The sequence below is a fragment of the Rana temporaria genome, chromosome 2, assembly GCF_905171775.1.
Source record: "Rana temporaria chromosome 2, aRanTem1.1, whole genome shotgun sequence".
NCBI lineage: Eukaryota > Metazoa > Chordata > Amphibia > Anura > Ranidae > Rana > Rana temporaria.
Genome location: NC_053490.1, coordinates 18991086 through 19017837, shown reverse-complemented (window position 1 = coordinate 19017837; position 26752 = coordinate 18991086). Strand labels below are relative to the sequence as shown.

The 26752-nt window shown below is 46.0% G+C and overlaps 1 protein-coding gene across 1 annotated transcript; it reads right to left on the bottom strand.

Moving 5' to 3' along the window:
- Positions 1-961: 961 nt before the first annotated feature.
- On the bottom strand, positions 962-19503 carry LOC120928878 (mitochondrial uncoupling protein 2-like). Its single transcript, XM_040339938.1, has 8 exons — positions 19426-19503; positions 13678-13830; positions 8791-9017; positions 7798-8005; positions 6918-7112; positions 5216-5317; positions 3599-3779; positions 962-2466 (listed from the first exon to the last, which is right to left on the bottom strand). The coding sequence occupies exons 3-8, from the start codon at positions 8914-8916 to the stop codon at positions 2352-2354; spliced, it is 927 nt and encodes a 308-aa protein (XP_040195872.1). The 5' UTR covers positions 8917-9017; positions 13678-13830; positions 19426-19503; the 3' UTR covers positions 962-2351.
- Positions 19504-26752: the final 7249 nt, after the last annotated feature.

Genomic DNA, 26752 nt, shown 5'->3' with positions numbered 1-26752 from the left:
AGATGCAGCGCATAACTTTAGGCATGTCCCCTGTGACCCCCCAGAAAAAACCCGCTAAGAACCAAGTTCCGCAAGTTTTCCCCTCACTTACCTGCTCCATGCCACAGGACTTTGCCAAGCAAGAGGCCCAATCTTCCCCCATCTCGGTGGGGATGTCTAGACCTTCAGGCCCTGGCTTCCTATGAAGGATCCACTGTCCTGGGCCCATATAGCACTCTGGCAACAGAAAACATTAGGCACCCAAAGGTTTCTAAGTTCTGGGCCCAGGGTCCAGCTCTCTAAAAAGAAAAGCATTATGGGCTATACCCCAAGGGTTTGGGGTCCGGTTACTGACCACTTTAGCGCTGAGGCCTTTGGACAGAACCGGTTAGCTCACCTAATCCCAAGGATGCGGAGGCAAGCTAAACCATGACTAACACCTAAGACACTGGCGTAAAAACTGAGGTACTCCTCCTATGGGAGGGGGTTATATAGGGAGGGGCATTTCCTGTTTGAGATTGCCAGTGTCTATCACCTGAAGGTACTCCATATAACCCATATAGTAATGAATGCCGCTCTGTGTCCCGTGATGTAACGATAAAGAAAACCTTGAGGCCCCACACACAAAGTGTAAATGTACATGTCAGGGGCACCTACATATCAAAACATTGATTGCGATACACGTTTACATATCGCCGCACCCACCAGACCTCCAACACTAAACTGATGAACTATAGGAGGCTTTTGAAGTGTCACTTATGGAAAATTAAAGTTTTGACATTTAGATTTACAAAAAGTATATTTTTGGCCCCAAAAAAATAAAACTAAAAAGTGGTCAGTCTTACTTTTGGGGCACCTCAGAATTCTCTATAGACCCGAGATGTAAATCCAGCTCTGTTGGGACCCAAAAAACCTGACCAAACAGGGTAAGAGACAGGGCTACAGTATAACCCGCCTTCTTTACACAAAGAAATCACACAGCCACGGTCTCCGGACTTTATTGAAAATCATGCAGTCTTCCATACAAAAGAACATAGTACAGAACATTAAAAAAGTTACACCAAGTCATTTGGTCAGTCAGAAAGTTAATAGAATTGAATTCACTTTACAGAGAGACTTGCGTCACGTCCCCCTTGCGGTTCTCAGCCCACATGAGGAAGATGACTCAAGTCTGACTCGGCAGTTTCAGGAATGTGAAATCAGTACACGAACCATGAAAAAGCAGAAATTGGTTTATACCGATCATGTGACTTGCAGAAATAGAAAAATCACAGAAAAAAAACCCAAAGTGGAAACAGATATGCCAAGTTGGCACGTTGAAAGCCATTTGTACTGCAAAGTGATTTACAGACGTCACCCACACAGGGCGTACTTATTCCGGGTTTGCAGTGGTTACAGTTTTTACTTTTTTTATTCATATTTTTATCTTTTTCGTTTTTTTTTTTTTTATTAGAAAAGGCCAACTTCTACACCACAGTAAACTGAATGTTTAAAATTACATTGGCAACATTAAAATCTTAGCAAGCCGTACAAGAGCTACAATTTTGTATTTGAGAGACAATGCCTTTGAGTAGATCTTTAGTCTGCAAATGACTACAGTTTGGACCTGTAGACTGTTGGGTCTTCTCAATAGATGTTTGAAACAAGGTGGCTGCTGTATGGCCAAGGTGACAATCTTAAGGTGGGACAAGCAGACTTGAAAGCAGGAGCACAATGCAAGACAAAGGTGGTCTTTTGATAGCATTAGGAAGGGTTACAACCTCTATTAAAAAGGTATCCCAGAGGAAATGTTCCTCAACAGGAAGGGGAATCCGCCAGAAAAACCCAAAGGTTCCCACCATTAGAAATAAGGTTTAATTTGCATCTACCTCAACTGGTCTGGCCGATGCAATGGACAGGATTTAAGGATTCCCCCCGAACAGGGCCATATACAGCAGTTATAGGGGGTTTTAATCCTTACTCACTATTCAAAAACCAACGTTTTGGCTGGCATTGGGCTTTACTAGCAACCAATAGCTCATAGCTGTGAAAAGCTTGAACGGCGTCTCGTTAACAGCCATACTAAAAGGATTTCTTTAAAATAAAGTGTTGCAACTTTAAACAAGAGCTTTAACAAAAAGGAAGTCTAATCCATAGAAGACGACATCTGGCACACCAGCTGCTGGAAGAATCTGGTGTTAAATGCTATCTACTATTGGATGCTAAATTATCCCATACAACATTTTTAAAAAGTGGTCACTTCTCTAGAAAGGAAACGTGGGGATTGGACAGAGGAAACGTGGGGATTGGAAAGATAAAAGTATAAACACAAGAGGTATAGACACCTAAAATTTTTAAAAAAGGTGGGGAGGGGGGGAAGTGTGCCATCATGTTCAGAAAGGAGCCTCCCAGGAGACACGAGCAGACATCATGGCTCTCTTCAGCTGTTCATATGTGACGAACATGACGATGTTCCAGGATCCCAGCCTCAGGAAAGATGGCATGAATCTGTGGGCACAGAGGAGTAAAATCAGTACCTGGCAGGACATGAACACACAAGTATGGGGAGGAATCAGACAGATCCTAGAGGAACATTTAGCACTCAGGTCAACCAACATGTTCCAGATGTGTCATCGAGAATGACGACTATTTTTAATAGTGGCCCTGCCAGCATGCATCAAGTAATGGGGTTCTATACAACCTGACAAAGCCCACTCTGAGCCCCATGACTCTAGTTATGGTCTGTGGGGGGGGGGGGGGGGTCGAGAGTCTGATGACCTGTTGGAGCAGGGACAATGTCGGTACCCACTTAGCAGCCCTGTATGCTGGATCCACATTTGAAATTTGGATAGCAAAACTTGAATCAGGATAATTACTTTTAAAGTCAGCGGGCACCATGCTTAATGAATTTTAAGGAAATCATGCTGCCATTTTACCTCCCAAAAAAAGCAGTGTGCCCAGAAGTCATGCCGACATTGGTTTCAAATACAGGGTCAATAACCACCTACCAGGGAATTGTACCAGACCCCAGCACTGAATCACCAAGTGACTTTCCCTGCCCTGAACTAGCAAGTGACCTAGAATGGTTTAATACACCAGTACACTTTCAGGGGCCAATTGAAGCTTGGTGAAGCCATGCTAGTGTTAAAGATTTGAGAATTTTGTTGGTCACCATTGCCAAATATAAAAATGCTGGTAGTCTAGGTGCAACGTGACCTGAAACAAGCATACAAATAGGTTGATTTTCCATCCTTTGTTTACTCTATGCTGGTTGGCTAGACCAGTGTTTCCCAACTCCAGTCCTCAAGGCACATGAACAGATCATGTTTTCAGGATTTCCCTCAGATGAAACAGCTGTGGCAATTACTAAAGGCAGTGAAACTGATCAAATCACCTGTGCAAAATAATGGAAAGCCTGAAAACATGACCTGTTGGTGTGCCTTGAGGACTGGAGTTGGGAAACACTGGGCTAGACATTAGTCTTGGAACCATGTGTTTAGCATTACCAAAATATGGTCAACAATGGCATCATTGAAAGGGCATCCAGGCTGTATTGAAACTGTCAGTAAAGATTGACAACAGGGCAACTATGGAGCTTTGTGACGTGTGCTTGGCATGAAGTGAAAGCCCTTTAACTTACCCCTTGTAGAAAGCCAATGGTCCTTCCTTCTGGAACATGGTGAAGGCACAGTTAAGAGCACTCCGATACTGCCCCTTGGCAGAGTTCATGTATCTTGTCTTCACTACATCGACGGGGGAGGCGATCACCGTGGTGCAGAAGCCAGCTCCAAACGCAGAAGTGACGTGACATGGGAGGTTGTCTGCAAGAATGACACAAGATTAGGATTGCATAAGAAACCATGCTAGTCTAGTTTATCAAAAGCCTCACGAGCCCCGATTTTGAAAATAAAGTGGACCCCGATGCCCAACAGAACCATTTTGAGGTTGCCATGATATTGCTGTATGGAAAGGGGGGGGATGGAGAATCTGGGGCAAATTGTATTCCTTTATGCATTCTGAGGGGACATTGAGGGCCAGTTCACACCAGCAATCCCTACTGAATGCAAGGCTGCTGGAATATTCTGCGACAGCGATGTGCTTATTCTGGTGATGAATTGCTTTTTCAACACACAAAATATACAAAACTGACCATTAGAAGCCAAGCATTTGTCTATGCATTGGTTCTGTGCAGGTAAAACTTAAATGATCAGCCCCACCACGTGCACAGGATCCAACTGATAACTTGAGTGCCAACATGAAGGTATGCAGCTATTGGTCACTTCAATTTGTGTATCCCTGAATTTTTAATTTGGTCTTTTTTGGTTGTTAGACCATTGAGAATGTAAGCCGTTTCATTTTGGCAATAACTGCTAAATTAAAAGGATTTCAGGCTTTTATGGTTATTGCCAAGGCAATAGTCATGCCTTCAACCCAATGGAGGACTTGCCAAATGACAGCTCTTAAAGCGGTGGTTCACCCTAAAAAAACAAGTTTCTACCATGAAATCCAGCATACTAGCGTGAGCTACAGTATGCCTTTATTTTATTTTTTTGCGCCGTACTCAGTTTAATGCCGTAGTCAAGTTTCAGACTCCCCGCGGGGAATGGGCGTTCCTATGAAGAGGGGGAACATGATTGACGGCCGGCTATGGCGCGTCACGCTTCCCGAAAATAGCCGGAGTAGGACTCGGCTCTATACGGCGCCTGCGCACAGACTAGGAGCTGACTGCGCAGGCGCCGTGAAGAGCCAAGTCCTATTTCAGCTATTTTCGGGAAGCGTGACGCGCCATAGCCAGCCGTCAATCATGTTCCCCTCTGCATAGGAATGCCTACTCCTCGCGGGGAGTCTGAAACATAACTACGGGATTAAACCGAGTACGGCGCAAAAAAATAAAAGGCATACTGTAGCTTGCGCTAGTATGCTGGATGGCATGGTAGAATTTTTTTTTTTTTTTAGGGTGAACCCCTGCTTTAAGCTAGCTTTACACCAACTGAAATGGTGAGCTCAGCAGGGACTAGCTTAATTTCTATCAGTGTGTGCTCTCCCCTACTTGACACAAGTAGAATGTTTAATAGATTGTTAAGGGACATGGACAATTCTCTAAAGCCACCCAGTTTTGAAATGGAGAAGTCTTCGTTCAGCCTGCTGGCTGAAAGAAAACTGTACGATCAGCTTAACCCTCTGGCAGCCACACCGGACAATTTAGTGATTCTTTTAAATTGTGCTGGCTGTGGAGTGAAAATATCCAGAAACTCACCACTCATAAGTTTGTACGAAAGGAGGGCATCTTTGATGAGGTCATAGGTGACCAACTCGGTACAGTTCACAAGAGCATTACGGGTGATGTTTGGGGCGGTACCTGTGGGGGAAAGAATAAAATAGGCATGTTAGATTCCATTTAGAGGATATACAGTCTAATGGCAGAGATGTCATGAATAAGACGTGTGTCCAATTCTGCCTTTACCAGAATGTAGTTTGCAAAGCTCATGCAGAAGCAGACCCTCCTACTGTATTATGGTGGCAAGTCATTTTGTTTTAATACAGTTCAGCTAGGGTATATGCCAGGGTCAAATGTGGGTTTTTATTACACTTTGTTTGAAACATGGGGTCACTTATAGGCAAGAGGGAGACGGAGCTTTAACTGGGGAGAGATCCAGCTTTTCCAAGTGCATATACAGGATAGTTGGTACTGTGCTTAGCAACACAAGCAAAGCATGCTACAGGTTTTATGAAGCAGTACAGGAGCCCTTGTTTTTCTTACCCCACAGGAAAAGCTACTAGGAAGTAGTTCAGTAGTAAGATTAGGGCATGCCATAAAAAATAAAGTATGAGCTGGTTAGACCGGCATTATTGGTTAGGAGTTTGAAGGGCTTTATAAATACGGTTCCCCTAAACAGGAAATCACATGTTCCTAAAGTACAGAAGGCTGCTAGATCCTAATAGGGCTACCAGTAAGTCAGGGCCGGCCCTACCATGGGACCTGATGGTACCATTGTACCAGGCGGCACTTTTAGGGGGCGGCAAATTGCTGCGCGCCCTCCCATTCCACCAGCTCCGCTTCACTGTGGGGCTAATTGCATGAATAGAGCCATAACAGGTCCTCTTTATACATGTATAGAACCATGATAGGTCCACTTTAGTTATGATATAAAATAATGAATGTGGGGGAATTTGTGGGTGTAATTTTTTTGGGGGCAGCATTTCATTCTTGGTACCAGGCAGCACAATGTCTTGGGCCGGCACTGCAGTAAGGGCCCTTTCACACAGGCGTTGAAAATTTGCCATTTGGTCAAATTTTTAATGCTCCCTGAACACCTATCAATACCACAAAAAAAATTGTTACAATGGTGAGCGGATGGAGGTGTTCACACTGCAGCATTAGTATTGTGGCAAAAATGTCTGCAGAGTTTAGCAAGCATGCACACTTTAAAACTTCCAATGAAACTGGCTACAGCCGCACCTCAAGGCTAAAAGTGTTTGGAACACCTGTACAAACACATCCTACATGCTCAACACTATAGGTGCGTTAATGTGCTTTTAGGTGGCTTTAAATATGTCCTAGATGTTATGCATTTGGCCAGCTTAACCTTAACTGGAGTTGGGCTTTAAGATGCCAAGTCAAGAGCCGATGGCATCACTGCTCCCATTGGGGAGATTTCCCTTCCCAATACCAGTACAGGCAGACACCTCAAAAACAGTGCTAAAAAATCCAGTTTGATTTTGGTTATGTAGTTCAAACTTACCGCACAAATTCAGTCTTAAATGAACTGGCAATATCTAAAGCTTTGCACCTTGGGATCTATGGGTAGACTTTGTTCCATATATTTCTTATTTATCCCATCTCCAATAGCCAACTTGGCACCCTTTGATAATGGTGATCATTTGAAAGTATAGTCCTTTCTCTAAAACCAACATCCAATCCTAAGTATTCAGCGATGGAATAAAGGAGCTTGACAAACCTTTCCAGAGGCCGCGCATGCCTTCTTCCTTAGCGATGGTCTTGTAGGCTTCCATTGTTCCCTTGTACCTCTTAGCACTGGAAACGTTGGCCTGAGCCTGGAATCTCACTTTGACCACATCTGTGGGCTGGGCAATTGCAACCGCCATGGCTCCAGTGGTACAGCCAGCAAGAAGCCTGCTCCCAATTCCGGCATCTGTAAGAAAAGCAATCAATTAAGGGCATTGACAACCTAATTCCACAAATATGGCTGCCAAACAGATGTTTTCTGAATTGGCCATATGTCAATTCACAAGAAATCAAAATTACTGCAGATCAGGCATTTCTGTACATGCATTTTAAGAGCATACACTGGTACATCGATTTAACAAAAATATTCTAAAATTGCCAGAGTAGGTCATACACTGTAGAAGAGCTCACATGCCCATGATTCAAGGGGACCCCATGACTCTTCAAGCAGTATGTATGCTTGCATTTCTCCAGTATACTGCAGAATGCATTGTCCTTCACATTTGCTGTACAAGCCTATAGTAGACTTGGGACTCAGGGTGAAGTGTCAAATAATTACCAGCTTAAGGTCGTAATAGGGCAGCTGGAGGTGGTTAAAGACCTGGCCAAAGGGGAGCCTTCAAGTTCTAAGAAGGGCTAGAAGAAATCCATATGTCCCAGCCCACACAATCTTCCCCCAGACAGGTCCACTAGGGGGGGGGCAGATCTTCAGTCCCATCTTTCTGATAATAGCCACCTTGGCCCCCCTTTTATTCTGGCCTCTGGATCATTTGAAAGCATAACCCTAACCCACAAACCAACATTCAGCTGTACATTTAAGGCCATGAAAATGGGTTTTTATGAAGGACTTGCTTTGGGATGTAACCACTTACGTTCTGATCCCTTGGTGTAGAATTGCTTGACAGAATCATAAAGTCCAATACGGACGGATGCAAAGCTCATCTGTCGCTGGAGACCCGCCACCAGCCCGTTGTACAGGCTTCTGGGCCCTTCTGTCTTGACCATGGTGGAAATGGTCCCAAAGACTCCCTTGTACTGAGCAGTCTTCAAGTTGAAAGAGGTCTTGCTTTCTCCTTGAATCTGTGGAAACAAAATTTGTACCAGTGTAAATAGTTTGAATACATTTGGCTTTTGAGTTCCGTTCCCGGCGGCCACCCAAAAGGTGAAAGTGGTACATGAAACATTATGTGCCGGGTCAGCCCCTGCTTCTCATACTCCCAATAGAGATCTCCCTGCCACAATTTCAAGCTCTTATCCTTCCCACCTTTGTTCTCTTTTCCAGGAATATAAAAATACATACAAACCCAATAGTGATGGTGGTAACCCCTCATAAGGGACACAGTAGGTGTACAGACTGGGGAAACTTGGATCAGAGATGGTGGAAGCCTTTACAATGAGCACAAGGTGTACAGACCCAGGAACTCTATTCAGAGATAGTGGTAACCCCTCCTAAAGGGCACCGCAGGTATGCAGATCAGGGATGTGGATGCCCTCATGATGGGCACAGCAGGGATGCATACCTAGAAACCCCGTGCAAGGATAGTGGGAACACCCTTCTAATGGGTACACCAGGTGAATGGATCCACGAACACCCAAGCATAAATACCACCAATAGAGTCCCGAAATAGGAAACTTTAGATTGTTTAACTCTAAAGTAACAATGTTTAACTCTTCAGTAACAATGGTGTATCAGTTTTTGGTAAGCAGACCCTTTAACAAAGGTCAAGAGGCATCAAGTGCAGCAACCCAATTTAGATTTACTGACATTACAGAGCATCAATCCCAAATCATTTAGAATACTAAATGTGCACAATGTTGTGCCAAATAATGTGCATAAGTTTGAAGCATGCTTTTTCTTTACAAACCTGCAATCTGACTTTGGCGGTGTCCAGAGGGAAGGTGAACAAGTCAGCTATACAAGCTGCTGTGCCGGCACCAACGAACTTCACAGCCGCGGTGGGTGGAACATCTGAGGGTTTGAAGCCAACCATTTTGAAGTGTTATACTCTTGATGTATAAACCCAAAAAGGACTGGAGTGTCCGGGGAATTGTTGTAGTGATAGACAAGACAAACGAACTCTGCCGCTGGAGTCTAGAGGAGAAAAAAAAATATATATATTTAATGGCTTGTAGAGCTATACGCACCCATTTTTCACAACATTGGGGTACAAGGTGATAAACATGTTATATCACAATGTTACATTACCTACAAACACTGCATTCTCTAGAGTTCGCAATCTGCCACAATCCTAGAAAAGTCTTTGTACACACATTGTGTACAGAGATGGCAGGCCACGTGTTTCAATCTGGTAGACCCTTATTCTTGCCAAATACAAATTTTACAGTGTAGTATAGGGGTCTACACAAGAAAATCCATCCAATTTTGAAGATCTGACACTTGTACTTTGATTTTTTTTAGATTACCGGCTTTAACCACTTCCCGCCCGGCCTATGGCCGATTTACGTCCGGGAAGTGGTTTTGAAATCCTGACTGGGCGTCCATGGACGTCCTGCAGGATTTCATGCCGCGCGCGCCCGTGGGGGCGCACGGTGATCGGTGATGCGGGGTGTCAGCCTGACACCCTGCATCTCCGATCTCGGTAAAGAGCCTCCGGCGGAGACTCTTTACCATGTGATCAGCCGTGTCCAATCATGGCTGATCACGATGTAAACAGGAAGAGCCGTTGATGGCTCTTCCTCACTCGCGTCCCCCAGGGGGGGGTTCACGCTGATTGTTTATCAGCGTAGCCCCCCCCCCCCCTCGGATCGCCACACTGGACCACCAGGGAAGGGTGGGTGTGTATATATATATATATATATATATATATATATATATATATATATATATATAAAAAACACACTTAAAAAAAAAGATGCCAATCAGTGCCCACAAATGGGCACTGACTGGCAACATGGGTAGATCAGTGCTGCCCCACAATGTCCATCAGTGCCACCCCAAGTGTCCATCAGTGCCACCCCAAGTGTCCATCAGTGCCACCCCAAGTGTCCATCAGTGCCACCCCAAGTGTCCATCAGTGCCACCCCAAGTGTCCATCAGTGCCACCCCAAGTGTCCATCAGTGCCACCCCAAGTGTCCATCAGTGCCACCCCAAGTGTCCATCAGTGCCACCCCAAGTGTCCATCAGTGCCACCCCAAGTGTCCATCAGTGCCCATCTGTGCCACCCATAAGTATCCATCAGTGCCACCCATAAGTGCCGCCCATGAGTGCTGCATACCAGCGCCGCCAATCAGTGCCACCTCATCTGTGCCAGTCAGTACTACCACATCGATGTCCATCAGTGCCCATAATTGAAAGAGAAAACTTACTTATTTACAAAAAAATAACAGAAAAAAATAAAAACGTTTTTTTTCAAAAAGTTCAGTCTTTTTAGTTGTTGCGCAAAAAAAAAAAAAAAAAAGCCGCCAATTTTGTTTGGGAGCCATGTCGCACGACCGCGCAATTGCCATTCAAAGTGCGACACTGCTGAAAGCTGAAAATTGGCTTGGGCGGGAAGGTGCGTAAGTGCCTAAAGATTCAAGTTATAATGTGTGGTCACACAAAGTGTAAACTCGAAATCTTAGCCAGCATGTTTAGTCTCAGATACAGTTTTCCTAAAAGTAGGACTAAAGGCAAAGCTTTTCATTCTGGATAAAGTATAACTGGCCGAGACCAGATGGGAAGATCCTTCACTTCCTGCCCATAGGCAAAACAGGAAGTAAAGAAATCTCTAAAGGGAGACACTGGTTGTCACCATCCATATACAAAAACAAAAGCTTAGTAGAACTATAGGGAAAATGTTTTCTTGAATTTAGAATGCACAAGGAAGGGTTATAACCTCTGCCAGTTAATTTTTTGCCACCCATGTCCCATTGGGGAGATTTACCTTTACTTCCTGTCCTAGAGCCAAACAGGGAATAAGGAAATCCCTGCAAATTAAGGTTTCCAAAGGTTCCAGGTTTTCATTAGCTTAGATATGCGGCAAAAATGACAAACGTGGGTTTAATCCAGCTATAGCACTAACCCAAACGCAAAATTCTGTTACGCAACACTGCCCAATAGGGTTGCCACATCAATTCTTTAATCCAGGACACAGGTTGAGGCCAATTTAATGCAGATGAGGCTGGGTTCACACTATACTACACGACAGTAGTACTACTTTCATCCTACATCCATCCAACTTTCATGAACAGGGTACTACTTTGTGATAGTCGGACTAGTCCTTTGACCAATCAAAACAATCCCATTGTGAGATAAATCCCTTTTACTGCTGCTGGAATCACCAGACAAGAAACCTACTTTGAGCAGACTTCAATGATATTCAATGGGCTGAAGTAGGATCAGTCGGACCAAAGTAGTACAGGGAGCATTTTAGTCAGACCGACTTGTGTCAGACCAGTTAAAGCGGAGCTCCACCCTAAAGTGGAACTCCCACTGATCGGAACCCTTCCCCCTCCGGTGTCACATTTGACACCTTTCGGGGGGGAGGGGGGGGTGCAGATACCTGTCTAAAGACAGGTATTTGCACCCACTTCCAGCCACACAGTCTCGGGCAGACTGCAGGCATAACGTCACCCCCCCCCCCCCCATTGTGTTCTGGGATCACTTGGCTCCCAGTACACAGCAGGAGCCAATCGGCAGGCGTAGCACGACTCGCGCCGTAGGGAACCGAGCAGTGAAACCGGAGCGATTCGCTTCCTGGTTCCCTCTCCGAGGATGGCGGGGGGTGGGGGCAGCAGAGCGACGAGCGATCGCTTGTCCTCTGCTGCAGACGGCACTGGACTCCAGGAAAGTGTCCTAATATTAAAAGTCAGCAGCTGCAGTATTTGTAGCTGCTGGCTTTTAATATTTTATTTTTTCAGCAGACATCCGCTTTAAAGACAGCTCCCATAGGGAAACATTGATTTTCACACATCATGCGACATGAGCTCCCAATGTCAGAGCGTTTGTCGGACAAGTGTGAACCCGGCCTAAGGCACAGAGTTTAATAACCACCTTCATCAGCCTCAGAACCTGTGTAATTAATATGTGCCCTGGATGAAAGGGATGTTGCGACAACCCTACTGCCCAAATACCACCTCTTTTCCACAAGGGAAACAGAAAGTGGCAAACAAAAACGCATGCTGAATGCCTACAGTATTTTTGGGACATTCAGCACACATTTTTGAAATGCGACAATTGAATTCAATGGCAAAATGTGGCAAAGCCTGGAGAAGGAGACGTGTCCCAAGTCATGTGAGGCAACACCAACAGTTGTATACGTCTGTCGGCCATTGTTTTCATTCCCTAGTTAACATAGGTCGCATTTCTAAGCCCATGTGAGGCAAAGAACACCGATTCTGCCACCAGTACTACAGCTCAGGCTGAGGCCTGTACCAAGGCCATTGTGTCCTGCTGGCTGCTATAGTTACAGATGAATGAACAGCCGAGTCAGGCCTGGTGTAACAGGAGAGCCTGGCCTTTATCCTTTATTCAGGATGTAGACAGGGAGATAAGATCAGGATGTGTGGTGTCAGGATACAGATATTAAACAGACAGGAACAAAACCACCAACATAAAAGGGCCAATACACTTTTACCACAAAACTACCCATGCAGATAAGGGATGGCAAAAAAAACTATACATATACACATTCATGTGGTACATCGACCATTTGCGACTAGGGTTGCCACCTCATCCCTTTAAGACAGAACACATATGAATTACACATGTTCTGAGGCTAATTTAATTTAGATAAGGCTCCACTTGAGTTCAATTACCACCTTAATCAGCCACAGAACCTGTGTAATTCATATGTGTTCTGTTTTAAAGGGATGAGGTGGCAACCCTATTTGCGACCTGTGCTTGGGGTGTCGTTAACATTGTTAAAAATCACAACTGCACTTTCAAGCAATGTACAAATGTGAAAAATGCCTCATGGCGGCCTCTGCCAAAAAAAAAAAAAAGCTCTGTCAGTGGAAGGAACAGTGTTCCATTGGAGGAATAGTGCGCTGTGGGCAAGAAAAGGGCAAGCAAAAGGGACACATCTGCCCCCCGGGGCACAGTTGGAGACAACTGTACACCCAGCTAAGGTCTGAAGATTGTAAGACAATATTGCTCTAAAAATTTCAGAGAGTCTTGGAGGCTCTTGAAGGAGGAGTTTATCCAACGCCTTGGAGACAGAACACCTCCATCTTCCTGGTGACCTCTCACCTACATAGAGCAGCCTGGATAATGAGTCAGACTGGTTATCTCCATTCAAACCGTGCTGAGGATCCGGTTACAAGGACACCACTTTATGCAATAACTCTTCCAGAGTGCTGTAGCACACGATAGTAGCAATATTAATACACTTAATGTACAAGGAGCAGGGCTTTTTTTCCAGGGGGAACTCAGTTCCCCCACCTCTGGCTCAGACCCTTTGGTGCCTGCTCACCTCAATCACTTGTAAACACAGAAGTCTGGTTTCTGTGTTTACAAGTGACAGCTTTGTAACCCCCCCCTGAACTCTGCACTCTGTATGTAATGCAATTCTGGTATTTAATGCCCCTTTAAGACCCTTCTACTGTTTGTGAAATCTGAACGGGTTGTGGTTGAGTTCCTGCACCTATTTTCCGAGGAAAAAAGCTCCGACAAGGAGTACTGCTTGACTTTAGAAGAGAATACACCCCAAAATCTTGTCTCGAAAATTAGCACTCATTTACACGGGTGGTAAACCTTGTTGCCCCTCTTAAAAAGCAATCCAGAGGACTGGACCCCCAAACATGAACGTACCTTACGTCTTCCAGCTGGAGTGGCGATGGTTCTGGAGATCAGGCTTCTCTAAAGGCGTCCCGACCGTCAGATTTGCCACAAGCAGTGGGTGAAGGATACCCGTTGTTTTCCATAGAAAAGTGGTGAGAAAGATTTTGTAGAAACATACTTATCCTGGAAGACAAAAAAGACAGGACTGGTCAGTGATTGGCGACAAAAAAAACAAACATGGCGGCATAGAGGGGACAACTTTCTTTCTAGCATCTTCAAGAAACCTGCCCTTCAGACTGCTTCTTGTAACATTACTACACAGCAACATGCAAACTGCATACATTGGATGAGACCCTCAAAAGGAACCTTGTTCTGAAGAAAAGCCGCCACTCCCAACCTCGCCTACACCAAAAGCCAGTTGTCTGGCTACCATATTCATCCGACAGCTTTAAACTTGGATCAGCACATTAGGCAATTGACAGAACAGCAAGAAATGTGCCACCTCCAAAGTGTGCTTAAAGCGGGGGTTCACCCTGTTAAAAAAAAAAAAGTTTTTTTTTATTAGACCATTAAATTCGGCATCGTAGCGCGAGCTACAGTATGCCGGTCTTACATTTTTTATGCCCGTACTCACTGTGCTATCGATGATTGAAGAATCCGGGGAATGGGCGTTCCTATGGTGAGAGAAGGTGATTGACGGCCGGCCCTGGCACGTCACGCTTCTCCGGAAATAGCCGAAATAGGCTTGGCTATTCACGGCGCCTGCGCATAGCCTGTGCGCAGGCGCCGTGAATAGCCGAGACCTACTCCGGCTGTCTTCGGGGAGCGTGACGTGCCAGAGCCGGCCGTCAATCATCCTCCCTCTCCATAGGCACGCCCATTCCCCGCGGGAGTCGGATTCTTCAATCATCGATAGCACAGTGAGTACGGGGATTAAAAATTTAAGACCGGCATACCGTAGCTCGCGCTACGATGCCGAATGTAATGGTCTAATGATGGAAAGGAGGGTGAACTACCAATCAGATCAAAGCTCTGTAGTTCGAGTTCAGGCCTAGAACGATCGTGTTGACATTACTCTGGAGCTGGGAAACCACATGTGTTTGTATGATGAGTGTAGGCAGTTGACAGGATAGCAGTTGTAGGGTTGAATTTATAGGGCCTCAGATTACTCTACAAGAGTCCTAACAGCTGACCACATGTTACAAACCAAGATCTGTGCAAACCTCCATCTTATGGTGACCAGACGTCCCCAGTTTCTGGGGGACAGTCCCCAGATTGAGGACACGGTCCCCAGAGCCAGTCTGTCCCTGGATTGCAGTGGCATGGGGGGGCATCTGGTACTCTGGCCCCAGGTGCAACATTTTAGGGGCGCAAAATTACTGAGCCCCCCCCCCCCCCAGGGACTGTTGTGGTCCAGCCTGTCCCCCATGATCCCTCTGGTGTGGGCAGCCTGTGTGTGCGCACGAGTGGTGGAGAGGCTGTGCAGAGCGTACAGCGGCTATTGGAGAAACTCTGGGCAGGGGATACTGAGGGGTGTCAGTAATAGTGCCTAGTCTTGGGGAGAGCCCTGCTCCGATGGATTATAATGGAGGCCATGGAGAGGTGAGCAAAATCAACCGATCTGCACTGTTCATGTGGGTGGCGGGGGTGCGAGTAGTGCAGGAATCAAGATGGGTCAGCAAGTCTGGCGGGTGCAAATTCCTTGCCTTGTCCCGGGCGCTGACAAGGAACACTACACCACTGACTATAATATATATATATAAATAAATTTGAGGAAAATATGCGTATAAAATAGGTTACCATTTGCCAATTAAAAAAAAAAAAAAAGTCAGTCTTCTCCAAGTTAAAAACCAGGGAATACAGTTAGTCTGGAGCACCACTGAAGACGCCATGTTTAGCTTCTTCTACAAGCCTAGTCCAGACTGGTTCTCCAAGAAGACATTAGAATGATCTACAGCATTTGTTTTATTTTTCCCAGACTCTGCTGTTCCCTCCATAACAGAGGGGGTTGGGGCCCTTTTGTATCTTCAGGAGGTTCCTGCTCAGTAGACGCTTCCTTATAAAGATAATGACTCAGCAAGCTTCCCCTCCCCCATCAACTGACACAGCCAAATGGACCAATGCATATGAATAGCAGTCTACAAAGCCTTTGAGGTTATAATTACGGTAAACACGTTACAGGAGCACCATGGTACAAAATCCCTTTTGGTCGTTTTATACCAGCAGGATAATCCAGGATTCGAAATTTGCATCCTTCAGATTCTGAATGTAAACTGGTCATACAGCTAGCAATCTAATTCTCCTTTAGCTCCATCAATGACTAGGCATTACAGGAGCCAAATGGCAGAGCTACTACAGTTTTCATACAACAGATTGTACAATCAAATTGCAAAAACGGCCAGCTTTGGAGGAATGTGCGTTGAATTGAAATCGGCCATTGCACAGGGATATTGAAGGCCCCAACCCTTCTTTCCATGAAGACTGGACCAAGACTATTATGTATAGGACCACTTGGCAGTTTCTGGCACTTAGTCAGGACAGACCCATCTATGAATGGGAGGTTGGGTCCAGTCTTTCTAACACCCCCCCCCCCCTCGATACCTTTGAACACATTAAAAGATGGGGCAAGGCACTTGACCCAATAAGGCAGTGGTCTCCAAACTGCAGCCCGAGGGCCTGATGTGGCCCTTTGCTTGCTTTTATCCAGCCCTTAGAGCACTATCCCTCCCAATGATACGAGACACTATTCTGCCATCTGACAACGACAATGGAGCACCCATTTCTCTCACCACTAATGGGGCACTATTCCTCCCTATGATACCAGCAGTGGGGCACTATTCCTCCCTATGATACCAGCAGTGGGGCACTATTCCTCCCTATGATACCAGCAGTGGGGCACTATTCCTCCCCCTAATATCAGATGTTTACTCCCACTAATGGCAGGAAAATTTTAACTCCCGTTGGCCAAAGTCCAGCCCTCCAAGAGTCTGAAGGACAATAAACCGGCCCTTTGTTTAGAATGTTTGGAGACCCCTGCAATAAGGTATCAGTAATGTCTATTGGCTTAGAATTGCCCCCCCAATGTAGGAGCCACGCAAAAAAAAAAAAAATTGGAGCGTCAATCATTAAAGAGTGTTCAAATCGTTCATTACGTCAACAGGAAATGCCACATTAAAGGAGTCTGGAGAATGGGTGGCACTTTTAGTTATCATGGCAGTTGGAAGACAATGCCATCAAAGATTGGTACAAGCCTGCAACTGGAACCCCCCACAGGAAAGAACAGATAGAGAAGGGCACTTAACCAATGGTGCCAACTAAGGGTCCTTCAGCCAAGGGACCGTCAAAGCCAACTGACAGATTAGGAGCAGTTCAGAATTATGAGCACCTCTATAGAGCATAGCCCACTCCACAATGTCTAGATCACCTTTGTACAACGTTCCAACCTGACTACAGAGCCATACGTGCAATTCCAACCCTCAACATGTCCACCATCATCCACATACGTGAGGTTCCTCATTCAACATGACCATCATCCACATACGTGAGGTTCCTCATTCAACATGACCACCATCATCCACATACGTGAGGTTCCTCATTCAACGTGTCCACCATCATCCACATACGTGAGGTTCCTCATTCAACATGTCCACCATCATCCACATACGTGAGGTTCCTCATTCAACATGACCACCATCATCCACATACGTGAGGTTCCTCATTCAACATCACCACCATCATCCACATACGTGAGGTTCCTCATTGTCCGCTCATGCAACACATCCACATACATGAGGTTCCTCATTCAACGTATCCTCCACATACGTGAGGTTCCTCATTCAACATGACCACCATCACCCACATACGTGAGGTTCCTCATTCAACATCACCACCATCATCCACATACGTGAGGTTCCTCATTCAACATGACCACCATCACCCACATACGTGAGGTTCCTCATTGTCCGCTCATGCAACACGTCCACATACGTGAGGTTCCTCATTGTCCGCTCATGCAACACGTCCACATACGTGAGGTTCCTCATTGTCCGCTCATGCAACACGTCCACATACGTGAGGTTCCTCATTGTCCGCTCATGCAACACGTCCACATACGTGAGGTTCCTCATTGCAGACGGGACTCATACCAGGGACTTGAAGGCCTTCAGATCTTCATAGAAAGTCAGCATAAGGCCACGCAGTCAACTTCAGCACCGGAACAATGATTAATGCCGCAGCTGGGCTTTCAAAAGACTAGTATTTTGAATAAACATTTTTCAGCAGATCGTAAAACCACCAGCATTTCCCTTCTCACTTACTACAGACCATCGATCAACTTCAGTACAATCAGGCTGCCCATAGATGGCTCACAATTCTGCCAGTTGCAGTTGAGCTGGCCAAAACTTCAATCTATGGCCAGCTTTAAAGGGGTCGTAAAGGTTCCTTTAGACCCCTTTCACACTGAAGCGTTTTTACAGCGTTTTAGCGATATTAAAACGCTCTCAATGGACCCTTTCACACAGAGTCCTGCAAGCAGCATCTTTGGAGCAGCCTTCGGGGCGCTGAAAAAAAAAAAAAAAAAACTCTCCATTGAAATGAATTGAAAGCGCTGTAAAAATGCCTTGCCCTTTAACACTGAGGCACTGCAAAAAACACCCTAAAACGTTAAGGTCTTAGCGGTGCTTTACCAGCGTTTTCCGGGTGCTGGCAGTGTGAAAGGGCTCTGAATGCACTCAGTCTTTCACATTGGGATTGCAGATGAGGCTTCCTTTCAGGCGCTTTACAGGCTCTTTTTTTACGGCAAAGCGCCTGAAAAACGCTCGAACGCCCCAGTGTGAAAGGGGCCTTAAGCTAGTGCATTGTTGGTTCACTTCTAAACGTTTTTTGTCTGAATTTCTCACTTCCTGTTCCTCAGTAAGCTTGCCCCCATCACCTGGCTGGGGGTTAGTCGGGCAGAACAGCTTTCCGGAGGAGGAACAGGAAGTTAGAAATTCAGACAAAAACATTTAGAAAGGAAAAGGTAAGTGAACCAACAATGCACTGGCTTAAAGAAAACCATTTAGAAAAAAAATGAACACACACTATTCAGCCCAGCTCCAGTTGGAGTCACTGTACTAACAATCCAGTTTTAGTACATCAACCTTCTCTGCTGTTCTTTTGGTTTTCTGACAGGGAGTGGAGGAAAGACAGGACACTCCGGTCAGCTGCTGGTTTTCCCAGCATGCATAGCTGGCTTCTGTTGAATCACCTGCCACACACACAGGCTGAATGTCGGCTGGTTGTTTCTGGACCCAACATTTGGCCCATGTGTATGGGGGCTTTAGACACTTGACTGGTAACCTAATCTATACCAGGACAATAAAGTTAGATTGCAAGCACCTTGAGGGTACAGAGAGAGATCTCCCCCCCCCCCCCCACAAAATCAATGCATGCAGATAGATGGGGGGGGGGGGGAGTATATATATATATATATATATATATATATATATATATATATATATATATATATATATATATATATATATATATATATATATATATATAAATAAAAAAAAATAAAAAAACCCAACACCTGCCAAGAAACAGACTCAATGGAGCGCTTGGTCTTTTCCTGCCGCCGTCACACTTCTGTTTCTTTGTATGTAAAAAAACACACAAAACTCATAACCAGGAAGAACATTTCTATAAAGTAACAGCTTAAAAAAACAAATAAAACAAACAACAGCTCTATAAAAGTCAACATACAGCACCGAAGGCAGTAGAGAGGTGGAAGTCACTTACCTTTAGGAAGATGAAGGGAATCAGATGTTACAGAATGGGAGATACTCTGGGAGGGTGAGTAAGCTGTGACCAGGGGGGGAAGGGGAGAAAAGTGCTATCTGTACTCAGAAGTCTGAGAAAGAATAAGACAGAGCAGAGCAGCCTGAGCCATTATATAGGGTGGGGGAGGGGCTGGATTTACCCCCCCCCCCCATCCTATGTATCAGCACCCTGCCCCTCCCCCATCCCAGCAGCCAGAAGGTGGCTCCATGTCACACTGATGATGATGATGAAGAAACTCTCATTTTCTCTAAAAGGTTACATTGTACAATCATTTATTATTTTTACTTTTGTATTGTTTGCAAATCCTATTTATATATATATATATTTTTTTATTCCATAAATCTTTATTGAGTATAAAATAGTGCAAAAGACAACAAGAATACAAAAGACAACAAGAATACAAAAAACAACAAGAATACAAAAGACAACGGCGTAGATTCAGGTACATTTGCGCTTTTTTTGCGGAGGCGCAGGGCAACGATTTTGCCCTGCGCCCCCGCAAATATTTTGCGCTGCCCTCGATTCACGGAGCAGTAGCTCCGTAAATTGCGAGGGCGCGCCGGCAAAATTGCCCGGCGTAAGCGCGCGCAATGTAAATGATCCCGCCGGGGGCGGGAATCATTTAAATTAGGCGCGCTCCCGCGCCGAGCGTAGAGCGCATGCTCCGTCGGGAAACTTTCCCGACGTGCATTGCGGCAAATGACGTCGCAAGGACGTCATTTGCTTCAAAGTGAACGTGAATGGCGTCCAGCGCCATTCACGAATCACGCAAACGACGTAAAATTTGAACGTCGCAACGCGGGAAGGGCGGTATACTTTAGCATTGGCTGCCCCTACTATTAGAAGGGGCAGACTTACGCTAAAGACGCCGTACGGAAAATCCGTAACTTGCGTACGCAGGGCCCGCGCAACTTTGTGAATCGGTGTTAGTATGCAATTTGCATACTATACGCTGAGCACAACGGGAACACCCCCTAGCGGCCATCGCAAGAATGCAGCCTAAGATATGACGGCATAAGAGCCTTATGCCGCGCATATCTTAGGCTGCAGTCGGCGTAACGAGGTTCCTGAATCAGGAGCATTCGTTACGCCGGCGCAAGTAAGCAATTGCGCTGCGAAACCTATGATTACACGGGCACAATTGCTTCTTGAATCTGGGCCAACAAGAATACAAAAGACAACAAGAATAAAATGTGATCCTTAAAGGTTTGATAACTGTAATAAAAAAATCGATGGATTCCCCCACACACTGTAAATACAGACACTTATAGGGGGCCGCCGTTACTCGTTTCCTGGCCGATCGGAAGGTCGGGTCGGTGAGATCTTTCCAGGATCGGTGTGACTGCCAGGCAAACAGCATTTTCAGAGGGCGAGGTCAGCGGTGGCGACGACAAGTACCAGATTCATATAATGAGGGCATCATAAAAAATAAAAAGGGGGGGGCAGAAACGGCCCCTCCAAGCCCCCGCTAAAGGGCCACACATTTGTGCAGGTTTCTAACACTTGTTGATGGACTCGGGGTCACCACACATGTTAAAAGTATAATCTGCATTATATTATGCGGACCCCCATTTGATATAATGTACATTTTGTTGTGCGGACCCCCCATTTAATATAACGTGCATTTTATTGTGCGGACCCTACATTTAATATAACGTGCATTTTGCTGTGCAGACCCCCCCATTTAATATAACGTGCATTTTGCTGTGCAGACCCCCCATTTAAAGGGGTGGTTCACCCTAAAAACGACTTTTTTTTATTACAATGCCCCCCCACATTACAATACGATTAAGGCTCTTATTATTTTTTTCATGCTGTACATACCTTAGTACAGCATATTCACCCGTGGCATCCGGGTTGCGAGTCCCGCGGGAGTGGGCGTTCCTCACATGTGTGTGATTGACGTTTTGCCCAAAAACGAGCTCCCCCCCGTCGCGTAAGCCGCGTCACGATTGGCGAAAGGAGCCGAACGGCGATGCGCATGCGCAGTATAGCGCCGACTCGCCGTTCGGCTCCTTTCGCCAACCGTGACGCAGCTTACGCGACGGGGGGGGAGCTCGTTTTTGGGCAAAACGTCAATCACCAGCATGTGAGGAACGCCCACTCCCGCGGGACTCGCAACCCAGGTGTCACAGGTAAATAGGCTGTACTAAGGTATGTACAGCATGAAAAAAATAATAAGAGCCTTAATCGTATTGTAATGTGGGGGGGGGGCAGTGTAATAAGAAAAAGTAGTTTTTAGGGTGAACCACCCCTTTAATATAATGTACATTTTGTTGTGCGGACCCTCCATTTAATATAATGTACATTTTGTTGTGCGGACCCTCCATTTAATATAATGTACATTTGTGCAGATTTCTAACACTTGTTGATGGACTCGGGGTCACCACACATGTTAAAAGTATAATGTGCATTATATTATGCGGACCCCCATTTGATATAATGTACATTTCGCTGTGCAGACCCCCCATTTAATATAATGTACATTTCGCTGTGCGGACCCCCCATTTAATATAATGTACATTTTGCTGTGCAGACCCCCCATTAAATAGAACGTGCATTTTGTTGTGTGGCCCCCCCATTTAATATAACGTGCATTTTGTTGTGTGGCCCCCCCATTTAATATAACGTGCGTTTTGGTACCCGGACCCTCCCCCCCCCCCCCCCCCTTATATAATGCACTGTACATTTTTGTGCACAGACACTCCTTGAGTCACATTACAAATGAATAGACCGATACAACACGCATTAACACATCTAAGAATGATCCTTTAGGAAGAGTACAGCCTGCACCCATCCCCTTCTGGAATAAACTAGTTCTCTGCCTGTAATTCTACTCCAATGCGCCTTCAGAAAAAACATGCAGCTGCAGCTGTCCCCCCCTCCCTGTATATACAGTATATAGGCAGTACTGGAATATGTCCACTAGGGGGCAGGCAGGAGTTATTTCACTCACCATTGAATGTACTGTCTATGGAAGGTGAGGATCTGCCGCCTTGGCAGGACTGGTGACCTCATAGAAAGTCTTCTGGGAACATTCTCAGCTTTTATCTTTGTTGTAGAAAACAGTGACACACAGAGATCAGCTGTGATCACATAATAATGCAGGATACATGGGCCCAGATTCCCAAAGGCGTTACGACGGCGCAACACCATTTGCGCCGTCGTAAGTCCTAATCTGGCCCCCCGGGTATCTATGCGACTGATTCTTAGAACCAGTTACGCATAGATACCCATTAGATCCGACAGGCGTAAGGCTCTTACGCTGTCAGATCTTAAATGCAAATTTTTTTCCCGCCGCTAGGTGTCGCCGACGTAGTTTTTCCCCGTCGCTTATGTAAATTAGCTAATTACGACGATTCCCGAACGTACGCGCACTCGACGCAGAGAATTTACGACGTTTCCGTAGCCTTTGCGACGCGTAAAGTTGCCCCTGGGTCTATGAGGCGCAGCCAATGTTAAGTATGGCCGTCGTTCCCGCGTCGAAATTTAAAAGATCGACGTCGTTTGCGTAAGACGTCCGTGAATGGCGCTGGACGCCATTTACGTTAACGTCTAAGCAAATGACGTCTGTGCGACGTCATTTAGCGCAATGCACGTCGGGTAATTTACCCGACGGAGCATGCGCAGTACGCTCAGCGCGGGAACGCGCCTTATTTAAATCGGCTTGCGCTGAGTGCTTTTACGATACACCGCCGCAAGTTTACAGGTAAGTGTTCTGAGAATCAGGCACTAACGCTGTAAACCTGCGGCGGTGTAACGTAAATCACATACGTTACGCTGCCCAGGAGCAACGTAATTATATGTGCACTGCACACACAATGTGGGCACAAACAATGTGGGCACAGACAATGTGGGCACACACAATGTGGGCACAAACAATGTGGGCACAAACAATGTGGGCACAGAAAATGTGGGCACAAACAATGTGGGCACACACAATGTGGGCACAAACAATTGGCAAACAATAAGGAGAGCTCAGAGGTGAAAGGCGGCCTTGGCACTTTACTGGGCAGCATGATTGTCCCAGGTCACTGATGAGGGATTTTGCATGACAGCCTAGAAACTTAGGGGCAGTTTCTCGTAGATTTGCGTAAAAGTGGGCTGGCGTAACGTATCTGATTTACTTTACGCCGCCGCAAGTTTTTCAGGCAAGTGCCCAATTCACAAAGCACTCGCCTGTAAAGTTGCGGCGGCGTAGCGTAAATCACCCGGCGGAATTCAAATTCGGCGGGTAGGGGGCACGTTTCATTTAAATGAAGCGCGTGTCCCCCGCGCCGAACGAACTACGCATGCGCCGTCCCTAAAATTTCCCGGCGTGCATTGCTCTAAATGACGTTGCAAGGACGTCATTGGTTTCGACGTGGACGTAAATTACGTCCAGCACCATTCACGGACGACTTACGCAAACGACGTAACTTTTTAAATTTTCGACGCGGGAACGACGGCCATACTTAACATTGACTGCGCCTCATATAGCAGGGGCAACTTTACGCCGGGAAAAGCCTAACGTAAACATTGTAACTTTACTGCGTCGGCCGCGCGTACGTTAGGGAATTCGCGTATCTAGCTAATTTGCACACTCGACGGGGAAATCGACGGAAGCGCCACCTAGCGGGAAAAAAAAAATTGCAGTTACGATGTAAGACGGTGTAAGAGACTTACGCCTGTCGGATCGAAAAGATATCTATGCGTAACTGATTCTAAGAATCGGTCGCATAGATACGACGGCGCTAGGCAGAGATACGACGGCGTATCTGGAGATGCGCCGTCGTATCTCTTATGAGAATCTGGGCCTTATATTTCATGCCATACCATCATGGAGGTCTGTGATTGGCTCCGAATTTATTCTGCCACAGGACAACAACCCCAAATATACAGCCAAAGTGAATTAGGAACCAGCGGCGGTGCGTCCGTAAAGGGTGCAGGAGCGCCGCCCCCCCCCTCTCCTGTCACTCTCTACCATAGATAGTTTCATGCATTGATCTATCTATGGTTGCTGCTGACACCCCCTATTCAGGTGCCCGGCCCCTTTTCGGTCACCAGGTATCTGAATTACAGTGGTGGGGGTGTTTTTTGGATGCACCTGATTAGAGCCATAGGGCTAGATTCAGGTAGATCAGCGGATCTTTAGATCCGCTTGATCTATCTGATTTAAGATACGCTGCCGCAAGTTTGAGAGGCAAGTGGGTAATTCACAAACCACTTACCTCCAAACTTGCGGCGGCGTATCGCAAATCCCCCGGCGGAATTCAAATTCCGCGGCTAGGGGGAGTGTACTATTTAAATCAGGCGCGTCCCCGCGCCGATTTAAATGAGCATGCGCAGTCCGTGAATTTTCCCGGCGTGCATTGCTCCCACTGACGTCACTAGGACGTCAGTGGTTTCGACGCTTACGTAAACGACGTCCATCCGTATTACAGAACGATTTACGCAAACGACGTAAAAAAATTCAAAATCGACGCGGGAACGACGGCTATACTTAACATTGGCTGCGCCTCATAGAAGCAGGGGTAAGTATACGCCGGGAAAGCCGCTACGGAAACGTCGTAACAACACTGCGTCGGGTCCGTGTACGTTCGTGAATTTGCGTATCTCGCTGATTTACATATTATTCAGCGTAAATCAGCGGGAACGCCCCCGGCGCCATTTTCAAATTGCAAATAAGATCCGACGGTGTAACACAGTTACACCTGTCGGATCTTAGCCATATCTATGCGTATCTGATTCTATGAATCAGGCACATAGATACGACCAGTGTAAGTCAGAGATACGACGGCGTATCAGGAGATACACCGTGGTATCTCTTTGTGAATCTGGCCCTTTGACTCTAATAGGCGTCAAAAAAAGTGAGAAGCGGAGCGCAACGCTGTGCGTTCGCTTTTCACTTAGCCGTATGTTAGGAAAGCAAAGAAATCCGCTTTCCTAACATTGAACCGCCGCTCAGCCAATCAGGTGCAACAGGTCTTTGTTACCCATCACCTGATTGGCTGAAGCGACAGGCGCTGTGATTGGACGCCTATCGGGCGTTCAATTACAGCACAGGACGAGAGGAGGAGCTGGCAGGAGAAACAATCGGGGTCGGGGAAGATGGAGGACACGGGACACCACTCGCCGCCTGCTGCCGTCACCCGCTGGCCACCCGAGACAAGGAAAGTGCCAGGCAGATGATGGGGGCACAGTGGCAGCACTTGGGGCACAGTGGCAGCATTTAGGGCACAGTGGCAGCACATGGGGCACAGTGGCAATATTTGGGGCACAGTGACAGCATTTGGGGCATAGTGGCAGCATTTGGGGCACAGTGGCAGCATTTAGGGCACAGTGGCAGCATTTGAGGCACTGAGCGGGCGTAATTTACTTTGAAACTCTGGAGATACGCCGTCGTAACTCCTTTGTAAATCCGGGCCCAAGTCTAATAAAAACAGGTCTGCGTGACATTTCCAATTTTGGTAACACCACAGGAGCTCCTCACACACGAAAAATTTCCCTAATGGATAAAGTCATTAGTGTTTGCAGAATGATCTTTCAGGGGAAAGTTCTTCCCTTCCAAGATAAACTGATTTTAAAATGTCTCGCTGTAAGGAGATTTACAGTGCCTTGAAAAAGTATTCATACCCCTGAGATGTTCCACATTTTACAAATGACATATTACAACCGAAAACATAAATGTATTTTATTGGGATTTTATGTGATAGACCAACACAAAGTGACACATAATTGTGAAGTGGAAGGAAAAAGATAAATGGTTTTCAATTTTATACAAATAAATATGTCAAAAGTGTGGGGGGTACATTTGTATGGCGCCCCCCCGGAGGCAATATTTTGTAGAACCGCCTTTCTCTGCAATTACAGCTGCAAGTCTTTTTGGGGGTGTCTCTACCAGCTTTCCACATCTAGAGAGGACATTTCTGCCCATTCTTCTTTGCAAAATATCTCAAGCTCTGTCAGATTGGATGGAGAGCATCTGTGATCAGCAATTTTCAGGTCTTGCCACAGATTCTCAATGTGATTTAAGTCTGGACTGTGACTGGGCCATTCTAACACATGAATATGCTTTGATCTAAACCATTCCATTGTAGCTCTGGCTGTATGTTTAGGGTCGTTGTCCTGCTGGAAGGTGAACCTCTGCCCCAGTCTCAAGTCTTTTGCAGACTCTAACATGTTTTATTTTAAGATTGCCCTGTATTTGGCTCCATCCATCTTCCCATCAACTCTGACCAGCTTCCCTGTCCCTGCTGAAGAAAAGCATCCTCACAGCAAGATGCTGCCACCGCCATGTTTCACA

Excerpts from the sequence above, each read along its gene's own strand:
- LOC120928878 (XM_040339938.1), bottom strand. The coding sequence starts at position 8,916 with ATGGTTGGCTTCAAACCCTCAGATGTTCCACCCACCGCGGCTGTGAAG. Across the intron at positions 3,780-5,215 it reads TTCGTACAAACTTATGAGTG|ACAACCTCCCATGTCACGTC; the intron begins GTGAGTTTCTGG and ends TCATTCTTGCAG. Across the intron at positions 2,467-3,598 it reads CCATTGGCTTTCTACAAGGG|ATTCATGCCATCTTTCCTGA; the intron begins GTAAGTTAAAGG and ends CTGTGCCCACAG.